The following is a 22,550-nucleotide window of genomic DNA, read 5'->3' as shown; positions in this document are numbered from 1 at the left end:
TACAGTCAGACAAGTTAACCTGCCTAATTTCAAGTCTGTTATTATTTATATGAGTACATACGTATTCTGCCCGTGCTCTGTGCTATGTGAGTGTTTGCAGTTTACAAAAGCAAGTAGTGCTAATTACTTTTTACCATGTGGTTTCCATCAGTGTTTATTTTATGGATATTAACCTGAAATGAAGGCAACACAAAAGAAAAAGAAAATAATCAAGTATTCAGAGGCAACACAAGCCTGAGTCTCCTGACAGCTGCTGTGCTTGTGCAGAATTTTAAGATACACACACTCGTTTTTCTCCTTCCATTGCTATTTCTGTATGTAAAAGGGAGAAGGCAGCTTTTCAAGAAAAAACATGGCTTTAACTGTGGTGCATACCCATCTGTTGTGGATCAGTCTAATTCAGAAACAAGATAACAGACACAGGTTGCATACTTCAAACACTTCAGTACCAGAACTCCCATCTTTGCTGCTTTGATTCCGAGACAGCTGGCAGAACACACCAGAATCTTGATCAAGAGACACTTGAAAGTGAGGAGGCAACCACAAGCTCCCTCACTGTGCACTCCTGGATGTAGCACATAAAACTGTCTTCAAGAAATCAAGTGTTAGATGGACCTACTGACCTTACTCCACCATGTCAAGATACCAGGAAAAGGGAAGATAAACACCTTAAAAACAAGCTATACATCATACTTGCAACAAAACAGGTCTCCTTTAGTTTCCCACCCATCCCATCCACTGGGACTGAACCAAGCCAGACCTGTGATGGCATTGCAGCGAATTCAGAGGGGGCTGAAAATTTTCATCCACCCAGTTATAAAACTGTGTATTCCACAGAAACAGGCAGCAACTAGTGACCTGAGAGAGCACAACTTGAAAGGGCACAGGATCCAGGTGCATCATAGCCCTGACACTTGCTGCCCAAGATGCCTCAAAATAGCACCAAGTGACTTGAAAAGCATCAGGTAAGGAAGTTGGGTGTAACTTGAATTAAACACAGTAAAAAAGTTTAGAAATATGTGATTTTTAATCAAAGCTGCACTTTTAAATAATCAGCAGTAGCAAAAACAAGTGAATCATCTTAAATTATCACCAACAGGCAGACCCCAGAACAACTATGGATGCACAGTTGCGGCTGAAGGACATTAACAGTTTGTAAAACATATCATGGAAATTTGCTACTTCTGGCTGAATAGGATTTGTTTCCAGAGATGATCAAGACAACTTCAGCTCAGCTGTAACCAGGTACTAGAGGCACCTCTTGGACCTCAGAAAAAGTTTCTGAATTTCAGGCTAATCTTCTAAACTTGACATTCAAAACTTGTTTTGAAAGAATTACCCATCCACCCACAGGCAGAAAAAGAAAACCAACCCCTCTTAATTCCTTTGCCAACTATTCTATAACAGCAATTCTTAAACACCCTTGTGCTGTCTTCAGTTGTAGTCCACATATGTTAACTGTGGCATAACTACCCACCCCCATTTGATGCAATGGTCCTCAGAAGGCTGAAGGTAACTGTGTGTGCAGAGCCAGATGCACAGGTTGCAGTCTGCCAGCAGACCAAAATAAGCATAAAGACTCAACCATTTCAGAAGTACAGGAAGATTCCTGCACCTGTTAATAGGTACTTGATGGAATACTAAACCAAAGCTGTCCTAGGGAGATACCTAAGCATAAAACCTCTCTGCAGAGAAACATTCCTTTAAGGACACACACGAACCTCAAACAGGTTTTGTTAAAGTCTCCTCATCTTGGTCTGTTATTCTGTAAGGACAGTCTGAAAAGGCAGTGTTCATGTTTGGTAACATTCCCACTCAGCATGTGATACTAGATTATTTCAAAAGCAGGATTTGGGATTTTAAGCATAACTGGTGTAATTATACTTATCAAATTTCTTCAGCCTGCTGAAGATCTCCCCAGTCTTCCAGGTGCAACTCCCTGAGATGCACCTACTAGGAAAGAATGAAGCTGCTTGCAAGATTCTTGGGTATTTCCAGGCAGGAAACATGCCCTAATCATGCCAGTTTAATAGTTCTCATACACTTAAAAATTAGCTGTTTGGAATCATGTGTTCCTGTTTGTTTGAATACATTCATACCTTTGCCATGAAAAACATGGTTCTCTCAACTGCTTCTTTATGAGCCTGTTACAAACCAGTGATACGACAGTGCAAACCAGGACTTACTTTCTGTTTCATCAAGAAGTAATTCCCTCAGGCATTAAGATGTGACATAAAATCTTTTTAATATATTGAGCAATTTCATTAAGTTCTCTATAAAGAAAGCAAAATATAGCATGAAATACAAAAAGCTTTTTAAAATATGCCAGGGAATTTCAGTGGGAAGGTAAATTATGCAAGCCACAGGTCTATGATTCTATGTTAAAAATGTTGGCTGAGACATTAAACAGCCACAGAAACATTTTTATATTATTTAAGATCTATTGTTCAAAAGCTTGAGAGCAAACATTTACTCTTTTCTGATTAATATTAGCAACTTATAAAAAAAAAAAACAAAACAACAAACAAACAAAAAAAGACATTCCTCTGATGACTGAAATATATTCCCAGGTAAAATTCAAGCATCATAGTTCTTTCCAGAGAGTATCTCCAAATAAAGCACAGCCAAGTACTGCCTGAGAGATGAAGCACCAGGAAACCTCTACACAGCAGAGAGAGCCACTTTCAGAATTTCACTTTTCTTTTGCTTTTGAGGGAGCTGCTGTGAACTCTTACTCTCTTCTGCACAGAAGAAGCACTCTTCATAGATGTTTTCTTTGCAAAGGACCTCTCCACAGCCCCAGGTTTCCATAGCAACAGCTGAGCATCCTCTCCACCCGTCAACAGAGACTCATCTGTCAGGTTCCAGCAGAAGGAGCGAACAGTGGCAGAGTGTCCTCCACAAAGGGTACCCACCAGGCTCAGTCCATCCGTGCCACAATTGATGAGATGAATGTTTCCTGTGTATGTTCCCCCAATAAGAAAGAGTTTGTCCACCTTTTCGTGGTACAAGCCACCTACCAGGTAATGTAAGCTGTCATTTTCAATGCAGACTGTGTTTCTGGCATCCAGGACATGCAACAGTGTTATTGGGTCTTCAGTATCTAACTGAGCAATGTCCCACCAACAAAAGCCCTCATCATGTGTCATGCAGTAGACCTGTTTATAATCTTTCCCAGACCAGCCAACAAAACTTACTGATGAATCTGAATTGCAAGTAGATATCAAAGCATCATCTTCACTATCCTTGTTAATGTCAAACACGTTAACCAACCCATCAGTTGACCCAGAAACTACCAAGTTGGGTTTGACAGGATGAAAACAAATTTTTGTGATATCATCATTGTGACTTTCAGAATAGACTCCCAAGGGCTCCTTAGTTGTGCCAGCACAGTTTGTAACGCCTCTTGCATCCCAAAACACCAGAAACGTGTCCTTTTCAGCTTTTTCTGTTCCAGCACAAACGATGAGATCACTGCAGTTGATATCAAAACTGATGAAAACGTTGGAAGGGTAGCCCCTAAACACCTGCACAGCTTTCTGCGACGCCGAACGAACATCCCAACATTTCACTGTCCCGTCACCGCACGCTGAAAACACGACGCTGTCACACGCGTGTGCAAACCTGACCCCGCTAAGCATCCCAGGACAGCTCCTGTATTCCCGCAGGAAGTTTAATGTTTCCCTGTTATATACCCTAATTGACTGATTGGAACAGGAAACTGCCACAAAGCGGCTGCTTTCAGACTGAGCTGGTTTGGAAAGGTCCATATCCAGTAAATAAGCAGGTTCCTCGGGCAGCACGGAACGTTTTGCTATGCGCAGACTAGCAAGCTGCTCCTCAATCTTCTCCACTGCTGTCATCTTAAATGCTGTTCCTAATGTTGCCAGAAACCTGTAATAAATGAAATCCAAGGTGAGTTTTAATTAAAATAATACCAGCCCAAAAGGTACATATGAAAAAGCACCCGGCACAGAGATGATGAACGAAGTCAAAATTCCGTTACCCTGATGTCCTACTCGCCACAACTTCATTTACAGGAACAGAAAACTGGAAAGGACTCCCTGAGTTAAGGAGTTCAGCCTTTTGTGACTGTAAGCACTACACCGTATAATCCCCTTAAAAGATTAAATAGTCTGTGAATCCTGTGAAAGTCACGCATCTAAATTTGCTTTATTATTTTTATATAATAGTCAATTTATGCTCTTCACAAGCAGAATGACAATGAAGTCATCACCACTACCTGAGGAGGAATAATTGATGCTCTAAGAAATTGCTAGCAGGCACAGCCCACAAACAGTTGCATCAGCACATCTGCAGAAGACTTCTTAGGTGCTTCAAAAGAAGTGTGACCAGTAGGTCAAGGGAGGAAATTCTTCTCTACTCTGCTCTTGTGAAACCCCACCTGAAGTACTGTGTGCAGTTCTGGAGCCCCCAACACAGGAAGGACATGGAGCGAGTCCAGAGAAGGGCCTCAAAGATGATCCAAGGGCTAGAGCAGCTCTGCTATGGAGACAGGCTGAGAGAGTTGGGGTTCTTCATTCAGCCTAGAGAAGAGAAGGCTCCAGGGAGACCTTATAGCACCTTCCAGTACATGAAGGGGCTACAGGAAAGATGCAGAGGGGCTTTTACAAGGGCTTCTAGTGAGAGGACAAGGGGGAACTGCTTCCAGATGAAAGAGGGGAGATTTAGATTAGATATGAGGAAGAAATTATTTCCTGTGAGGGTGGCAAGACACCAGGTTGCCCAGAGAAGTTGTAGCTTCCCCCTCCCTGGAAGTGTTCAAGGCCAGGTTGGATGGGGCTTGGAGCAACCTGGTCTAGTGGGAGGTGTCCCTGCCCATGCACGGGGCTCAGAACTAGATGATCCTCAAGGTCTCTTCCAACCCAAACCATTCTATGCTTCTGTGAACTTTTCTCCTGGGGGACTCTCAAAGGACAGGCAGAGAGCAAGACAAAATTACATACAACTACAGCCTGAAATGGCCAAATGAGACAAATTTTGCAAGTATTTAGGTGCCCAGTGATGCACATAAACACCTGTCAGCACACCACAGACCACCTAAACACCTTCCACATCAGTGGAATTCCCTGGAATTGCACACCTTTGCCTTTTTCATCAATTCTCATAAGAACCTAAATGTTTTTTCAGCCTCCTATTAAGCCACATAACACTGGTTCTCAGTGCAATGGATACAAATCTTCCCTTCAGAGACATTCTTCTCTGGCACTACTGAACCCTCTTAGAAACCCACACTATTTCAGTGATGTACACAAGTTCAGATTTTACCAAACAAAACCAAAATCAAATTATATTCTCTCAGTCTTCTCATACCTAGTTCCTATAACATGAAGGAAAATTCAATTCTGTAATTGCAATAAAGGCTTTTCTTTTAGAGTCAGAAAAAGTACTGAAGCATTTAAATTAGAGATTTGCCATCATAAACAATATGTGGGTTTAGTGAGTTTACAAACTACAACCATTTTAAAAAGAAAGATGTAGGTGGGGTATGTTAAGTGAGCACAACTATCCACATGAATGACTTCTGCTAAAATTACAGGTTCTATAAGACTACTCTCCTGCACTGCAAAACACAAACACTGAAGGAATCACAGGAGGTTCTAGTGGGTCAACCAACACTCTGGTGCCTTCTCCCTCATACTGATGTTTCAGGTGATGAAAATAAAGGTAAAGCAGTATGCAAAAATCTCCCTATTTCCTAAGGACTAGGCCAGCACCCAAGCATAGTAACCACATGGATTTTTTGGGGAAAAAAAAAGAAAAAAAGAACAAAACCCAGAAATGAAATAAAAATTAAGCACACCCAGAATGCAGGAAAATATTCTCATGCCTTCCCAGAAGTCCCAATATAATTTTTTTCTGTGACTTCTTCAGGCTGGATTTTTAGGGATTCAATGAGCAAGCTTCCACGTATTACTTGTTTTGGGGTAATTATTTTAACAGTCCATGAGAGACCAGCAACAAAAGAAAACTTTTCCTGACAAAACTGCATTCTGCTTTTTTTCTTCTTGGTGGTGCCTGTAGTTTCAGAGATTTGCTTTCCCTGCTCCTATTTGGTACATGTAAGTATTTGTGATGCCATGTAACAAACGAGCAAATTCTTAAAAAACAGCTTAAGTAGGCCCACTCAAAAAGCTTAACTCCCAAGTGACAAATAATCTCACTAAGCTATTTGCCTCACTAATATCCTGACAGTGAGGTCCTCAGGTTAATCTTCTACATCAAAGCAACCTTTCAGAGCACGTCTACAAGTAATTTTTTTTTGCTATAAAATGCAGACATCCTGTGGAAACTCCTTTCCCCTCTTAAGAGAAGAAGTTCAACATGTTTTCTGGCATAAGCCTGAGTACAACCCTACCCACAGAGCTTGCTCCTTCCTTACTTTTCTGGGTATGTCCTCAAGTGGAACAAGCTTTTACCAGAACTATTACACAAAACAGACTGTTCTCAAACACTGCTTGCTTGGCTGCATGCAAAACTAAGGCCAAATTTTTTTATTTGCTGAACTTTGTTTTTGAAAGATCACCACGTAGTACAGCTACACAGTATTTTTGCCATCCTTATTAAAGTACTTCAAAGACTGTAAGACAAAGTCAAGACAGAACAATGAAAAAAACCCCTACAAACGATTAAACTTCCATGCAAATTAGTAACTTAAATTTAAAAAAAGAAATTATTTCAATACTATTATCAAGGACACTTTTCACTTACTCCAATTTGCTGAAGAATTACAATAGAAGCTTCTATTTAAATGCCATTTCAAAAACACATGCTTGCAGGTGGAGAAAGTTTTCATAAACCAGCTCTCCTGTAGTGCTCTAACCACTAAAGAAAAAAACAAAAATGAGTTCTCTCTCTGTAAACTTTTTGTAAGAAAAATGTAGTTTTCCAGACCGACCTGAATTTCAAGCTCTAAATATTCAGGCTTTTTATACTGAAAAGACCAAATAAACTCAAACAGATATGTTGCTGACAAATAACATCCATTTGGAAAGCAAGCTCCAGTTGCTTAAATATTACTGACTTTGATAGAGAATAACATTCAACAAGCAGTTTCTGCAATGCTCATGTCAGAGCTTTTACTGCTGAGGAGGGCAAGGGAACTCTGTAAGTACCCAGAAGTTATAAAAAGCCAGAGTCTGCAAAAACATGTTCATTTAGATTTAATAATATTGTCTGGGAAATAAATTTAGCCCAAGATAGCTCTTAAGCTTTTACCCCCGAATGACACAGGTACAGCTACTCTGAAATATCAGAAAATGGTGCTTATGTTACCAGATCAATGTGCAATTTATATCATCAGGAAGCTGGAGGGTACAGTTTTCAATTCTATTTCCACTGAAACGACTGAGAAGCCTTAATATTGCATTTGATGGCAGCCAGGTTTTTGCTAAAAACTCAGTAAAATGTCTGCCCTAGTAAGAAAGTCTTCAGACTTATTATGAAATTGTGATTGAAGGTTATGTAAACAATTCATGCTCAAACGTCAGGGTGTAGCTGCCAGCCCTTCCTTTTCAGAAGGGGAAGTCACTGTTGTATTTTGATGGGAAAGCTTAAATGGCAGGAATAGGATCTGTGTTAAATTCATGAGACAAATAGGAAACAATGGTCTTCCAAACACAATAGAAGATAACTACGCATTGGACTGCAGCCACCTAACAAAGCACATGGTGCTCTGCACCACAGAGGTGAAGTACTTCTAATTTAGCACTCCTTAACTCGGACAACATAGGTATCTGCTTGGTTACTGTCCCCAAGAATCCTTTGGCAAAGTCATTATCTTTGAAACCTGACACAATCTGGATATAGCATAACAGCCAGTTGTGATGAGCACTGAGGAAAACTGCTCATGCTAATGTGACAAACTGTCTAACACAAAGCTTGCTCTTGAGCTGTTCCCATCTCAGAAGAAATGGCAGAGAAAGTACTGGCCAAAAACCTCTCCTTTCCCCAAGGTACCTCCTTTGCTCAGAACATGAAGTAGTTACTTAAATTCAGGTTCTTCACTTACTCCAACTCGCAGTGGCCCACGGTCCGGATCTACAGCCTCAACACAGAGAACATGCAGGTGATGTTAAGATGTCAGGAAAACAACACCACTTGGATGACTGGCTGAAGGTGTCTGGTTATGGCAAGTCACTTGTGCTTGAACCAGAAGCCCAATGACATCCTCAGTGATCACCATCCCCTCATATGCAACAGCTTCATCTCTCATCTGCACGAGTATCTGCAGCCCCTCAACAGGGTAAAGCCACCTTCCACAAACTGACCCTGAAACTTCCATGTTGCTGTATCTAGTCCTCCCAAATGACATCCCTGTGATCTTCTCTAGGAACTGACTTCACAGTTACATGCAACACCTGCATGTCCCCTTGATATCACAACTGCTGGGAACAATAAGCTTCTTGAAGGACACTCAAGACTCATTACATCTTGGAAACTCCGAATAAATACAGTGCTCTGAAATAACCTAAATGTTTTGACCACCAGGGTGTCCTACAAGGCTATTTAAAACAGAAATAAGGTTGATTTTTAGAACAGAAGGCACAGATGCCAAAGAGAAAGGATAGGATTTTCAGAGGCCTTTGTTGTGTATTTCTCACTAGTGTGGAGCACACAAGCAAGACTAGAAGCAAACAGCTGGAGATGTCCAAAGCAGACCTCTCCAGACATGGAGAAATTAAAGGCACACACCTAACTACAAACTAAACACCAAATATTGTCTCAGCATGTACTGCTGTGCTCTTTGTGCACTACTATGAACAGAGGTTTCAACTCCAGCCAACAGGCTCATGATTCCTCTTTAATCCAAAAAGATTTTCAAAAAATAAACAAGCAATTCCTACGTTATTTTCCTTCTCCTTTTAGTGATGTACACAAGATGCTGCCAAATTGCATAGTCCTCATCTCCAAAAGGGAATGTTAGCTCAGCAACATACAGAAACATAAAATTACCTCTCTGAAAAATCCTGTGGAAAAAGTAGGAGAAATGGAACTTTGCCTCAAAGATTTAATCAGCAACGTAAGAGTAACTTATGAGTAGGAGGGTAGAAATCCGTAATAAAAATGAAAACAACCTGTAGTTTTGGCAATCTTCTCTGCAGAGGTCAAATACCAAAAATAGCAAGGGATTTTGAACAGCAGTAGATGAAATCTTGCACTGCTCTTTCCTACTACAAACAATGCAATCAGACCCTCCCTTTATTTTCACGATGATAAAAAGTTCAAGAACAAACGAAGAACAAACCTGGAGCTCTGGGCACTGGAAAGCAATTGATGCATGCAACATTCCATGTGGTTTGCATTTTAAAACAGAAATGCAAAGCCCAAGGTTGGCTGAGGAGAACACATTAGTATGCTGCACTTCACTAATGCAAACTGTCTTTAGAGACCTCTCCTCACTGGCATTACTTCACAAAAGGAGATGGATCAGTCAACTGATCTAAGCACTGAGGGGAAGCACAAAACACCCATCAGACATGCACAATTTCTGCAGGATACAAACTCCTACAGCTGATTTTGCTCTTTTACCAAAGCTGAGAGATAAGGCGTTTTTCCAGTATTCCCACAAAGCCTTTTTAAGGCAAAGAGAATAGCACTTATTCTGGAGAGCAGGAAGGGAGGAAGATGAGCAGAGAGGCTCCGCTAAAGTGCAGAGATAAGACGTAAACTGCCCAGAGAATCAGTTCATCCTTTCAAATCAGCTACATCTGGTTTCCTAACATAGAGCGTGGCAAGAAAAAAAACTCCATGTAATTTTGCATTTGCAGCCCAGAGAAAACTGTTGTATCAAGAGAGCAGAAAGGAGGAAAAAAGATAAAACACTGCCACAACAAAGCCTATGGAAAGAGCGAAAAAATTGGGTCTAGCAAACCATCTGTGTTCCATGAAATCAGTTCTGTCCTGTCCTCCCACCAGTACAGACCTTGGGGATATGATCCTGCTCAACAATGGAGAGAAGAGCTGTAACTGGGACAGAGATCCAAGGAAATGGCCTTAAACAATAGTGTTGATCAGAGGAAAAAAATAAGGGTTGGAAAAAAATAAGAGTCAGAACTAAGAGAGAACAAAGGGAAAAAGCCACAGGTGCTTAATGCTTTGGGGTTCAATAATTTTTATAAAAAGGAAACTAACTTTTGTGTACTCATCTTTTGGGGGCATAAGCAGGTGCTCAGGTCAGTACTGAAACAAAACCTCTTTTTGAGTATTATACCAGATGTCCATAGAGAGAGAACACAAAAAAAAAATTTGGATTTGACCAGGCATCATTTTAAATGCATAAAGAACACAGAACCCATGTATTGAATATTTTAATAAAATGATTACATAGTTATAAAATTAGGTTTTTTGGTGTAAGATTTTGCATTCCAACTAGAAAGACCTATCCTGATCTCAAATACAACACTGGAAAATATAGTGGAGACAGGCAAGATTTACAAATTTTGGCATGCCTTCATGTCCAAATTGCAATTAATTAATATTCAAACTTGAGTAACTATTAACATAAATCCATTAACCAAAGGATATGGTAAAGAGCTGCAAAGGACCCAGGTGACAAGCAGTCATAAGAAAAAAAATTAAGTGTAAAACAATCCAATGTGCAACTAAAAAGTTAGAATGAGCCAGAAAAAAAAAAACATTTTAAAGGTATAAAAGTTATCAAATTACTAACTTTGGTTTCAAATTTCAGTCAATATTATCAAAACCTGATGCTCTGATAGCTAAACTATCTTCAAGAAGAATTTAGGAGACCCTAACAAAACCCATGGAAAACAGTTCCTAAATACTCTCACAGGAGCTGTGTCACACATGGCTGAGAATTTTCCTTTTTCAATCCTCTCTTTTTTACCCAATTCCACAATAGTGACACAGACCTACTAGGAGAGGAGCAGCAAGTAAGCTCTGTCGCCAAGATCACGCTCTGATATGAGCAACTGGATTCAAATGAGAACTTCCTTTTCCTAGCAGTGACCTCAGCAGGTAGATGATGTTATTACACCCAGGTGTTGATGAGGTGGTCATCCAATAAAGGAGACTGCAAAGTAATAAGAGGATAAGAGATGCTCTATTTTACTCTCATGGCTATTCTCAGATCAAGGTGACAGAAGCTGCAGCAGAAGCAATCCTATTTTATAAAGGCAGATCCAAAAGATTCCCAGGGAAAGGTTAAATTACAGAGATACTGTAAGCAGGATGTTTATCTTCTAAATTCTATATATTCTCCTTTGTTTTTGTAAAGGATACTGTATTTTAAAACCCTCTGCAAAAGTTAAACTATGCTTAAATTGCAGGCTCAATGCCTTTGAACAGGTAAACAACAAACTGCATCCCCATGTGGATCCTACAGAAAGGGCCAGAGCTGCCAGGAAAACCACCCCAGCACTGGGCCTTGGCTTTTGCATGGAGCAAGTCTCTGAGATGGGGGTAAAACATGAGGTTTGTGCCAACTGCTCCTCCCTTCTCCCCTCTCCTCCCAGGCACAGACAGTGCCTAACCTATACTCCAACACCAACATACAGGGTGAGATCCAGATCACCTTCTAAAAGAAGAGTAAGTGCCTACCAGGGAAGTCACGTCTAGTTCTGCAACACTGACTCTTTCTCTAACAAACACCTCATGTGATGGGACCCAGGGACACTGGTTAACAGGGGAACAGAATGTGGATGATGTTTGCACCCAACTGCTCCAGAAGACTCCACTGTCCAAGTACTATGGAAACATCAATGCTCTTGATTCCAGCAGATCCTTGATCACTCACAGCTTCAGAACACAGCACCTTTGTGTGCTGGTGTCTGTCATGTAACCACGGCTATTCAGCCAACCCACTCCAAAACTTGAAGAGAATCCAAGTCTCAGCCTTCTGCATTTGTGCTTATCTCATCAGACCACAGTGACCACAGAAAAGTAATTTCCTTTCTCTTGCAAGCACCTCCCACTGTAGACACCATATTGACACTATTTTTGTTACCACAAACATAGGAAAGAAGACACAGAACTAAGCAAGCTCTCAACTACATACAGCCAGCAACTGCTGGAAATCAAATGTGTGGGGTACAGCATTCTCCTGTGTGCAGGATTTTCTCCATTCACAACCACAAGCAGCTAAGAGAAGGTGCATACCTTTCTCTGACCTGCTCCTCACATGCCTCCTTACTAACGGCATTTTCTTTTGTTAAAAGGTCAAATGGCTTGCTGTTTGAGTTGGCACTAGAGCTGTGCACCAGGCTGGTCATCTCACAGATAAGGAAAACAGAAATAAAGCTATTTGTCTGAGTGGATTTGAACAAGACCCTGGCCTAGGAACATTTCCTAGTCCTGGTTCTGGCAGAACAGCTTACTAACTCCCAGCAAGGGGCAACATTCACTTCATTCTCCTAATCAGTAAAATAAAGACAGTATTTCCCTAACTCAGAATACTTGTGTACACAAACATTAGTAAACACAGTAAGCAGAAGCCTTTCAAAAGGAAAAGCCTTGTTCTGTACATCTGTGGTAGAAGATGAAATACAAAAGTCACAGTAACATCACAATGCACCTGCAAATTCCACAATCAAAAAGAGCTTCCATGTCCTTTCAAGTTTAGGATTACAAGGAAGGATGCCAAGAGCAATGATTTTCAGGGCCGTTTTAAGCTTAACAAAACAGCCACATACACAGGGCAAGCCCAATGATCTACCCTAGTGAGAAAGGTGAAAGGGAAAAATTACTTATGCAGCTGCATGAATAATTTAGTGACACTGAAATATGACCATTTTTTTTCCTTCAACTCAGAAAGTGCCACTTGGTGCCAGCATCTTCATATATAATGTACTTATTTATTTATTTTTAAATGAATTAAGTAAGAAGATTCTTTCCAAGTATTAGTAAACTTTGCTGAAATTCTTCCAAAGAATTTGTTTCTACGCCACAGGAAGCCTGGGAAATTTCAGTCTAAATTTAGCAGCAACCGGAATAAAAGGATATAAAGACACTTAGCTACAGCAGGAAAAATAGCTCCTGCTACCACACATTGGTGCCAAAATACCTATAATGAGATGAAATGTTTTATTTACCAGAATGTTTTAGTTCTTTCACAACAGTAATTTAGCTTAAGTACACTTTGTTACCAGAGCTCATTCTTCAAAACCCAGGACTATTATGTTTTCAAGACTCTTATCTTAAAAACCCAAGCTTTCCAATCAGCTGCTACAGTTCCCATCTTCACTAGGGATGTTGCTGGTGAACTGCTAAGAAGATATTCCCCTGTATGTGCAGATGTGGCACCAGGATTTTCTGAACACAGCATTTTTGTGCTTGGCATTTTTTAACATTACACTAACATCCCTGCCTAAACAATTCTCTGCAGACCCAGATGTATTGCACAAGCACAAACATCTGTCAAGCCTAAACAGGGAAAACAACTTCTTATTTTCCTCATTTGCTTCCCTAGGAACATGAAGATCACTAAGGTGTTCTCACCAGTCACGTCCTACAATATCTATTTTTTATATTATAGCTAATCCAGAATATAACCACATCAAGGTAATTTGTCAGACCCTTTCCAGGATCAAAGCAACATGAGAAACTGGAGATCCTTGTGTGCCCATGACAGTTCACAAACTATCAATGGCCAAAACATGCTCTTTGTGCACAGCCTGACAGCTGGAGGTCTGCTGGATCCTTATCATGCCCTAAGCTCAATTTTCAATGCTTTGTGGCAGACAAAAGGAAAAAATGTCATCTAAATGACAACAGCAGGACAGAAGAGGCTGAAACAAAGGGGTTTAGAGCTATGTTGACTCTACCCTGTCCAAGAGAGTTTACCTTTGTCTCCGTGAAAGATGCTGAAGTATTAAGTATGTGCACATGATAGTCATGCAAGGCATTCTCTTCAGCCCTTTTTTTTTCAAGAGCCTTTAGACACTGTTCACACTTGAACCACATGCAGCACTCCAGTACTAGTTTCACAAATGCCATATACAGATTTTAAAAAATGATTTTTCCCTTTTTATAACATCCAAGTGCACAGTGATTTTCCTCCATACTGCACTGGAAGTGCACATTCAACTGCTTTTTCACTGTGAAACTGATTTAGGACTCAGTCATAAGAAATGGAATAGCAAAAGGGAAAGACAAAAGGGCACGTGTCTTCTGATCAAGAAGAGATCTATTCTATGCAGCAACACAGACAATTCCTGCTGGCAAATCACAACAAAAACTGTATGTTTTTGTTAGCACCCATGAACCCCTAGGACATGGGTGGGGAATTTATTTTTCCAGGATCCACAAAGACCTTTGGCAGATAGTGCTGCCCCAAAACAAGGATAAAAAGGAAAGTCAAGAGCTTTATTCATGCTAATAACCCCGCTCTCAGACCATGTTTGTTCTCTACTCTTTAGTCAATCCGTATTCCGCAGGGTCACAGCAGGTTGCCAGCAGGGCTCCTCCTTGAAGCCAATCTCTTGATAACTAAATCAAGAGCAGGGGAGGACGGGTTAGATGATCCAGGGAATGGCCTGTTTATTTTACAAGAAGTAGCTGGGATGCTTTGCCTTGTATAGCTTGGCAAAGACAGAGACTGAGAGGGGATACGATTACTATCTCCAAATACATCAAAGGAATAAATGCTGAGGAGGGAGGGGAGCTACTCAAGAACAATACTGGCACAACAGTTTAAGAGTATAAACTGACCATAAATAAATCGTAGAGCAGAAATTATAAAGTTTATCTTTCAAAAGAGTTTCCAGTTAGAACACTGGGGACAAAAACTTCGACTCTCTCAATCTACTTTTACAACCTCATCAGCCTGGCACCCACAACTGCCCTTGCACAGCAAAGAACACAAATAGGAAGGCAGACTGAAAACCAAAGAACTGCGAGATAAGCTGGCTCATCATCTCTTTCTGGAAGAGATCACACTGCCAGACAGACAACAGCAAGACACAGCCTTTGCTTACTGCCTAGTTTCAAAAGCAGTATCAAGACTGCAGCAAGAGGGCACGCATGTGCACAGAGAGAATGAGACTTGCAGCCTAAGGCGGGTTCCTCCCCCCGTGCCCTTGAGAGCCCCCAGAAGCTGCCGTTGCTTTGCATCCAGAGGAGGCCACAAAGATGATCCGAGGGCTGAAGCACCCACCTCTCCTATGAAGACAGGCTGAGAGAGTTGGGGTCGTTCAGCCTGGAGAAGAGAAGGCTCTGGGGAGACTTTTATAGTGGCCTTCCTAGTAACAAAAGGAAAGATGGGGAGGGACTGTTTACAAGGACATGGAGTGATAGGACAAGGGGAAACTGTTTCAAGATGAAAGAGGGGAGATTTAGATTAGACATTAGGAGGAAATTCTTTACTGTAAGGGTGCTGAGACATTGGCACAGGTTGCCCAGAGAAGTTGAGGATGACCCATCCCTGGAAGCGTTCAAGGCCATACGAGACAGGACTTTGAGCAAGCTAGCAGGAGGTGTCCCTGCCCATGCTGGGGAGTTGGAACAAGATGATCTCTAAGGTCCCCTTCAACCCAAACCATTCTGTGATTCTATGAGACTCTTGAGATGAAAACCTGGGGACTTCAGCCTGGCCACCAAACAGCCACACCTCCTTGCAAAGGCTGCTGCGCGGGAAACGCATGGCCTCCCCTCCCCAACCAAGGGGCGAACGTTCACCAGGCACTGCGAGGCAGAACTGGAGCGCCCGTCCTGCAGGGTCGGCGCCCCGTGACGTCAGCGTCCCGTGACGTCAGCGTCCCGTGACGTCAGCGCCTCGTGACGTCAGCGCGCACCGCAGCCCCGCCTCGGCCGGCAGGGACGGGAGTGCCCGGAGGAACCTCGCGCTGCCGTTTCGCACTCAGGCCGCTCGATGTCACCCGTGACCGCGGCTGACGAGCAGCTCGGCCCCCCGGGAGGAGCCGCGGCGCCCCGGGCGCAGCGCGGTGGCTGCCTCTGCCGCCCCCGTCTCCCTCCAGCGATCCGAACCGGCTGCGGTGACCTGCCTCCTTAGCAGAGCGGCACTCGAGCAAACCAAGGCGGAATCCAGCGCAGGAAGCCAGCCTGAAGCGCTGCAAAGAGCGACGTTGAGGCACCAGCGTTTTTTGCTCCCGTTTAAAAGCCCCCGGTCCTCAAGTGAGACTATTAATCGAGAATCACAGCCTTCACGTGGAACTTTCTAACGCCGGAAACTGAAGAAAAGATCACCAAATTGAACTGCCCCGCAACGTCCTGTTGTCTCAACGGCATTAAAAATCGGTCACGTGCTCTCCTTTAAAATCTCATTTTTGTGAACTCAGTCTAGAGCTTTTGATCTCTCAGAGCTCGTGACAAAGCAAGGTGGGACTCCGGTGTTTCCAGGCACGGACACAGGCACCCAGGAACAAGTGACTTCGGGGCATTTATATTTGCTCTTGCAGCACCCAGCAAGTATCAAGTCCAGAAAACCCACCACTCAACTTTCCCAGGAAAGGAGGGGGAACACAAACCGAATCCAACAACTTAAAAATCCCGTCCTCTCTCAATCTGTTACACTGAGGTCTGGCTCCTTATAAACATTCTTGAAGCAGGAACATTCCATACACATCCATCGTAATAGTTACTCGAGACATCAAACCACTAGAATTTTTTCTTAAATCTCTTCTTCCCCCCCTTTAAACCTGAGCCATGTACTTCCTTAGATACACTGACAGATGTAACCCAAAATCAACTTCAGTTCCCTCAAAAAAATCCTCCCCAAACCATGTACAAAACTGGAGTCAGTCAGGCTTGCTAGCAGAAGAGCTGTACGTTTCCTAACAGGAACTTTTGCTTTTCGAGCCACATGCTTGTTCCTTCTGATTCCACAACAGAATAACAGCACCTAATTCCATCTCTCTCAGTCATTCCCATAGCAACAAACATACCCAGATGCTAATTACTAAAAGCTCCTCAAATTATTGAAAACTAATCAGCATCTCAAAAGTTCCTGTTCCAGGTACTGCCAGGACATAACTCTATCTATCAAGCAATTTGCCAGTTTCAGTTAAATGCTGGGTTGTCATTTCACTAATTGTACAAGACTTTTTACATCTTGTTTTTAAGTGGAAGCAGTCATAGTTTTGATTAGAAATAACATGTATGGGGAAAAAAGAAAAAACACAGAAGTTATGGCTAGCTGCAGAAAAAGTGCAAGTGAAAAGCTGCTGATCAACTACATAAAAAGGAAAAAGATAACAATTCTGAAGAAATAAAAAACACATCAGCTACAGGTATTAGCAATGTGTACATTCACCCATCTACGTGCAAAGTGCAATGGCAAGAAAGACACTCAACACTTTCCAACTGAATCACTGCCCTACACAACCACAGTATAGCAAAAAAGTAACTTTTTCTTTATAGTTAATTCTTTTTAATCAGTTAGTTTAATCCAGCTTAAGAACTGTGAGTGTTTTAATGCACCTGTGTTTTCACAGACAAGATTCAGTTGCTGTATCAAACAAAGGATTTCCAGAGCCCTTTAGTTCTGATTTTTCATTATGATTTCATTAGCTAAAAAACTGGAGAACTACATAAAAATAGCAAGTGCCCTTATAAGGCCACATTGAAGTCTTATATAAAACAAGTCTCAAGAGCAAAACATTGGGACTAAGACTTAAAATATTTCATTCCTCTATGTGTTGCAACTGTAAGTCTGAAACTAACCATTAAGGTCACCTCAAAACATTTTCAACAATACAAATAGTGTAATAAAAATAACAAAATCTGAGAACATTAAAAGTCTGCAAGAAGTGCCCTCAGATTAATATGAAAAGAGAAGGTAAATTTATGCAGAGTATGTAAAGGGTATAAACAACAGTACAGATGGTTTGATTTGCAAAGGAGATCAGACTAAATAATCATAGAATCACAGAATGCCAGGTTGGAAGAGACCTCAAGGTCTTGTCCAACCTTTCTAGGTAATACTGTAGTTTATATGAGGTGGCTCAGGACCCTGTCAAGCTGAGATTTAAAACTGTCCAATGAGGGGGAATCCACCACTTCCCTTGGGAGACTATTCCAATATTTAACTGTCATCACGCTGAAAAATTTATCTCGTGTCCAAGATGCAAGAGTCCTCCTGGACTGAAACACCTGGCATAACAAAACAGAATAAAAATCTATCAGGTTGAAGACTTTTAAAGAAAATATGAATGTGAACTGTTAAAATGGACAGCTGCACAATATTTGCTTCCTGCCACTACTTACAAAATATTGTGATTGCTGAAAATACTAGAATATCCTGCAAAGTCTAGAAACAGGGCAGAAAACACATGCTACGCTGGAACCTTCATAACAGTCTAACAAAATGACTCTATATTTGTCCTGCAATTTGAGCATGATTTTTGCAGTGCTATAGATTGGCTTGCCTTGTTTTCCCAGTGAGCTGTACATCCCCATCTCCTGCATTGTTCTCACTGAAATATTTATTTTAGCAGCTAACACAACACACTCTAGTTGGTTACATCCATGCACCAAGTTACACCCACATCTATTTAATTACCTAACCCTAAATGAAATGCTCTAAGCTGTTTACTTACTGCACTGAACATGTCCCATCTCTACGTGCTGACTGCACCAGCCCCAAAAATTAACAAAACAAGCTCTTCCCAGATCTGAACCTGAACCAGCACCAACTCTGCTAGGTCTGTAGGTGCTGCAGCAGAGCTGTCCTTTCCCAGGACTTCAACACCTCCAAGTGGGAAGGAAGGAAGAGCCTGCCTGGGGGCAGCTTTGAGGGGAAGGAAAAGGATATGGCAGGAGGAAATAAAAGAGGAAGATGCACCAGCAAGAACTTGTGTAACCCTTCTATTAAAGTAAAGGAGGCAGTACAGGAACATGAGAAGGGGAAGAGCTAAGGGAGGAGTGGATAATGGGTCAGGCTAAAGAGAGCAAAGTCATGTTTGAATTTGAACTTTCAAACCCCACATGGCTATAAGCAACTGTTGTTTTTTTTTTTCCTCTCCTCCACTGTTCATCTTGCAGCTAAATTGCTTGCAACTCACAAAGCACGCTCACCTCCAAAACCTGGCCTTGCCAAGCCTCCCATCCACAAGTCTCACTGTTCTTTTTTTGTGCCTGGTGTGTCACTAACAAGACTTGTCATCACACAGAAGAAGCTGATCCACGCAGAAGATACCTTTTCACTCACCAATCAAAACCAAGTCCTAGAAGTCTACACAGATTACTTTACACCAACCCAGCTAACCAGCATGTTAATTTTGACTTTCTCCTGCTTAGCTTTTTTTCACAACAGCTCAGAAATCCCATTATTTGTACAGTTACTGTAAAACTATGTCAGAGCTGCAGAACCCAGCTGTAAAGTGCTGCCAGTACGTAAGAAGAACCTAGTTTTACATGAGATTTCCCACACAATCAGGTACAGACCAGATCCTAAGGCTGCCCAGCAAAGGACTCCTGTCTCCAGGGCTGATACAGTAAAAGAAAAAACAGTAACAAATTATCACATACTCATGGCATTCAAAAAAATACCTGAACATCATCGATCATTCCATGTACAACAGAATACTTATACGGCTAAAAAAGAATAAAATGTTTCCAAAAAGCCTGAGAACACACAAGTAACAAGCAGCCAGGCCCCACGCCAGTGTCTGTGTAAGCAGAGGCTGCTGAGGAGTCCCAGGCCCACCTTCCCTACAGGGCTGCTCCTTCACCCCATAAAAAGATACTTGAAAGAAAATGCAAATAGCTGCCACAGTCTTTAACCAAACAGAAGCCAACATGCAAACTTTGGACAAGCATTATGTAAAATTAGCAACTAGAAAGCAATCCTTGGGATATACATGAACAGAGACCTTTTCATTTACTCTGTTGACAGCAATTATCTTACAGGAGCTGCTGTGCACACACACTGCGCTGGATCTGGTAACTGCTCTTGAACAGGAATTTAAATATTGTGAAATAAAAGGCACTAACATAGCTTAGTTCTGACAACACAGTTTTTACAGACCCAGAAAACAGCATGCTAAGAAAAGACCTTGTGTTTCTGCATTCTCCTGAATACACAATATGTTTCTAAGAAAAAATAATTTGGAATTATACAATTGTAAACAATATGAGTCCTTAACATAACACAGTGTTGACTATTCCACTCCTTTTACCTTGTAAGAAACAGTTAATTCTCCAAGACAGCATATTTTGAAATACCTGCTGGGTTACATAAAACATCACTTAAGGATATACCTATTACAACTTTGGCAGTAGCATCTCTAACAGTTTGGGTTTTTTACTTCAAAAACATATAAAAGTTGTTTTTGACTTTTTCCCAGGGGAATAAAACAACCAACCAAAAAAAAAATTATTCTTCTGATATTTTTCATTTTTTGTTTTAGACTGTTACTGTTACTAAAAATTACTCTCACCTTCACTAAACTGAGGTGAGGTCAGCTGGTACTTACCAGTGTTAACTTCTTAATAAACATATTTCACCTGCTAATACAGATTTTAACTTTAACCCTGACAGCCTTAACTGGCCAGTCAACAACTCTAACCAGATGTGCCTGCTCAGATCAACAATACACTGGTCCAGTTCTCATGCCAGGCTCCATCCTACCCGCCCTCTCTCCCAGACACAGCATCTAAGCCAGAACGGGTGCCCAGGGCACTGCCCATGCTCCACCAGCCGGTGATCCCTGTCAGGAGGGCTCTGACAGCACAGCCTGACTGAGCTTCCAGGCTTCCCCGAGTGCCAGGACAAACTCACGGTGTAAGTGGAGCGGTTCGATTCGCGCTTCGCCAGCAGCACAGACAGCACCACTCAGCAGCAAAGCAAGAGACGCTGGAGTTTAGCCTAATGGAAAGAGACAGCGGTGAGGGAAGGGCCCTCCAGGAGCCCCCCGTTCTCCTGCCCCCCCGCACAGGGCACCACGGACACCCCGAAGGGCCCCACCCCCACGCACGGGGACACCTCTGGGCCGCTGCTCCCCCGGCCCACACCCCCTGCCGTGCACCCCCTCTCCTCCCCGCCACAAACCCACGGGAGCCCCCCCCGACCTCACGGGAAGGCACCTGCCCTCCAACAACCCCCCGCAGAGGACACACCCCCCCTAGCCGCCCTCCCCGCAGCCACGCCCAGACGGCAGACACGGCCCTACCCACGGCTGCCCCACAGAAAACCCCCGGGGCGGCCCTTACCCCGGCCCAGCCCCCCGGGGGTGCCCACCGGGGGTGCCCGCCCGCTCCCGCCGCGCAGCCCTGCCCGCCCCCCGCAGGCCCCGCCCCCCGAACCCTCCCCAGCGCCCCCCATTGGCTGCCCGCCCCTCCTCGCCGGCAGCCATTTTCCCCTCCTTGGCGGCGGAGGAGAGGAAGCAGCTCAGCGGAAGGGGATTGGTGCAGGCGGCGGAGGGGGCGTGGCTCCCTGCACACCCGTCACTCTATTGGCTGGCGCTGGTGAGAGGCCCCGCCCCGTTGCCATGGCAGCGCCGGCGGGGGGAGCCGGCCGCCATTAGCGGGGCGGGGATCGTTAGCGCTGCGTGACGGGCCCGTGGGGCGCGGTGGGTGTTGGGCCCTGGTCTGCGTCTTCCTGACGGAGCCCGGGCTGCCGGCGGCGAGCAAGGGCCTCACGGCTGGCCTTGTGCCAGCTCCCAGACACCCCTCCGGCTGGCTGGCGCTGTCCCTGAGAGCCTCGGAAAGGAAATGGCCTTTATGTTCCTCAGAGCGCAGCTCAAGAGTCACCCAGAAGGCCAGCAGACAGACGGAGAATTTGCTCCGTTGCTACATGAGATCGGATTTATATACCTTACACCTTTTATAGCAGCTTTTTGATGGTGTCTAGAAATGCTCCCTGTGGAGAAGCAGGAAGATGCGGGACTGGTGGGGTGAGAGGAGATGCAGAGGCCCAACTCATCAGCTGCTCGGGGTGTGTGTGTGTTGGCGTGTGCACAGCCCTGCCTCTCCAGGAAAGCAGGAACAGAAATAGGGGTCATTTCCTAGGAGGAATCCAAACAAGAAGAGGAATAGGAAAATTCATTAGGTTTCCTTTTGCTTCACCTTGCTGTTGTATTTCTCCAGACCCTTCTTTTTTTTCCAATTAAAGTACCAAATATTTTGGTTGGGGTTGGTTGGTTGGTTGTTTAGTTGGGTTTGTTTTGGTTCTTTTTTGCTGTTTTGTTTACTTAGTTTTTCCTACTTAAAGTTCAATATGCTACCACATGCGGGTAATTAGAAAAAGGGAAGCATAATTCATAGTCACTTCTTTAACTTCTTATTTAATGTCGCCCAAAGTGTTAGAATTCAAAATACCTTGTTCTGTTCTTAATCTGCTGTTCAGCATCCAAGTCTATTTGGCCCAAAGTGCAGGGCATTGCATTAGCAGATAATTTTAGATAGATGTTACTCAGTGTGAAAAGCAATTTGTACCTTTATTTTTGTACCAGTTAAAAATCAGATTTGTGGTCTTTTCTGATGTGTTGTAAGTTGTGGTGAATAATACTACCAATATCACAGGTGTAAATTATTTCAAGAAGTAATTTTAAACACAAATATTTTCATCAGCTTAATTTCCACTGCCATTTTAAAAATTAAAATATAAACAT

General features: G+C 42.8%; 1 protein-coding gene across 1 annotated transcript; it reads right to left on the bottom strand.

The window, feature by feature from the left end:
- Nucleotides 1-2,226: 2,226 nt before the first annotated feature.
- Nucleotides 2,227-21,180, bottom strand: WDR89 (WD repeat domain 89). Its single transcript, XM_051621381.1, has 3 exons — nucleotides 21,151-21,180; nucleotides 20,720-20,806; nucleotides 2,227-3,894 (listed from the first exon to the last, which is right to left on the bottom strand). Exon 3 carries the CDS (start codon nucleotides 3,861-3,863, stop codon nucleotides 2,685-2,687), a length of 1,179 nt encoding a protein of 392 aa, XP_051477341.1. The 5' UTR covers nucleotides 3,864-3,894; nucleotides 20,720-20,806; nucleotides 21,151-21,180; the 3' UTR covers nucleotides 2,227-2,684.
- Nucleotides 21,181-22,550: the final 1,370 nt, after the last annotated feature.

Source organism: Apus apus, chromosome 5, assembly GCF_020740795.1.
Source record: "Apus apus isolate bApuApu2 chromosome 5, bApuApu2.pri.cur, whole genome shotgun sequence".
NCBI classification, from domain to species: domain Eukaryota; kingdom Metazoa; phylum Chordata; class Aves; order Apodiformes; family Apodidae; genus Apus; species Apus apus.
This window is presented reverse-complemented; position numbering and strand designations above follow the sequence as displayed.

Bases quoted from the DNA above. Each gene is read 5' to 3' on its own strand.
- WDR89 (XM_051621381.1), bottom strand. From the start codon at position 3,863: ATGACAGCAGTGGAGAAGATTGAGGAGCAGCTTGCTAGTCTGCGCATA.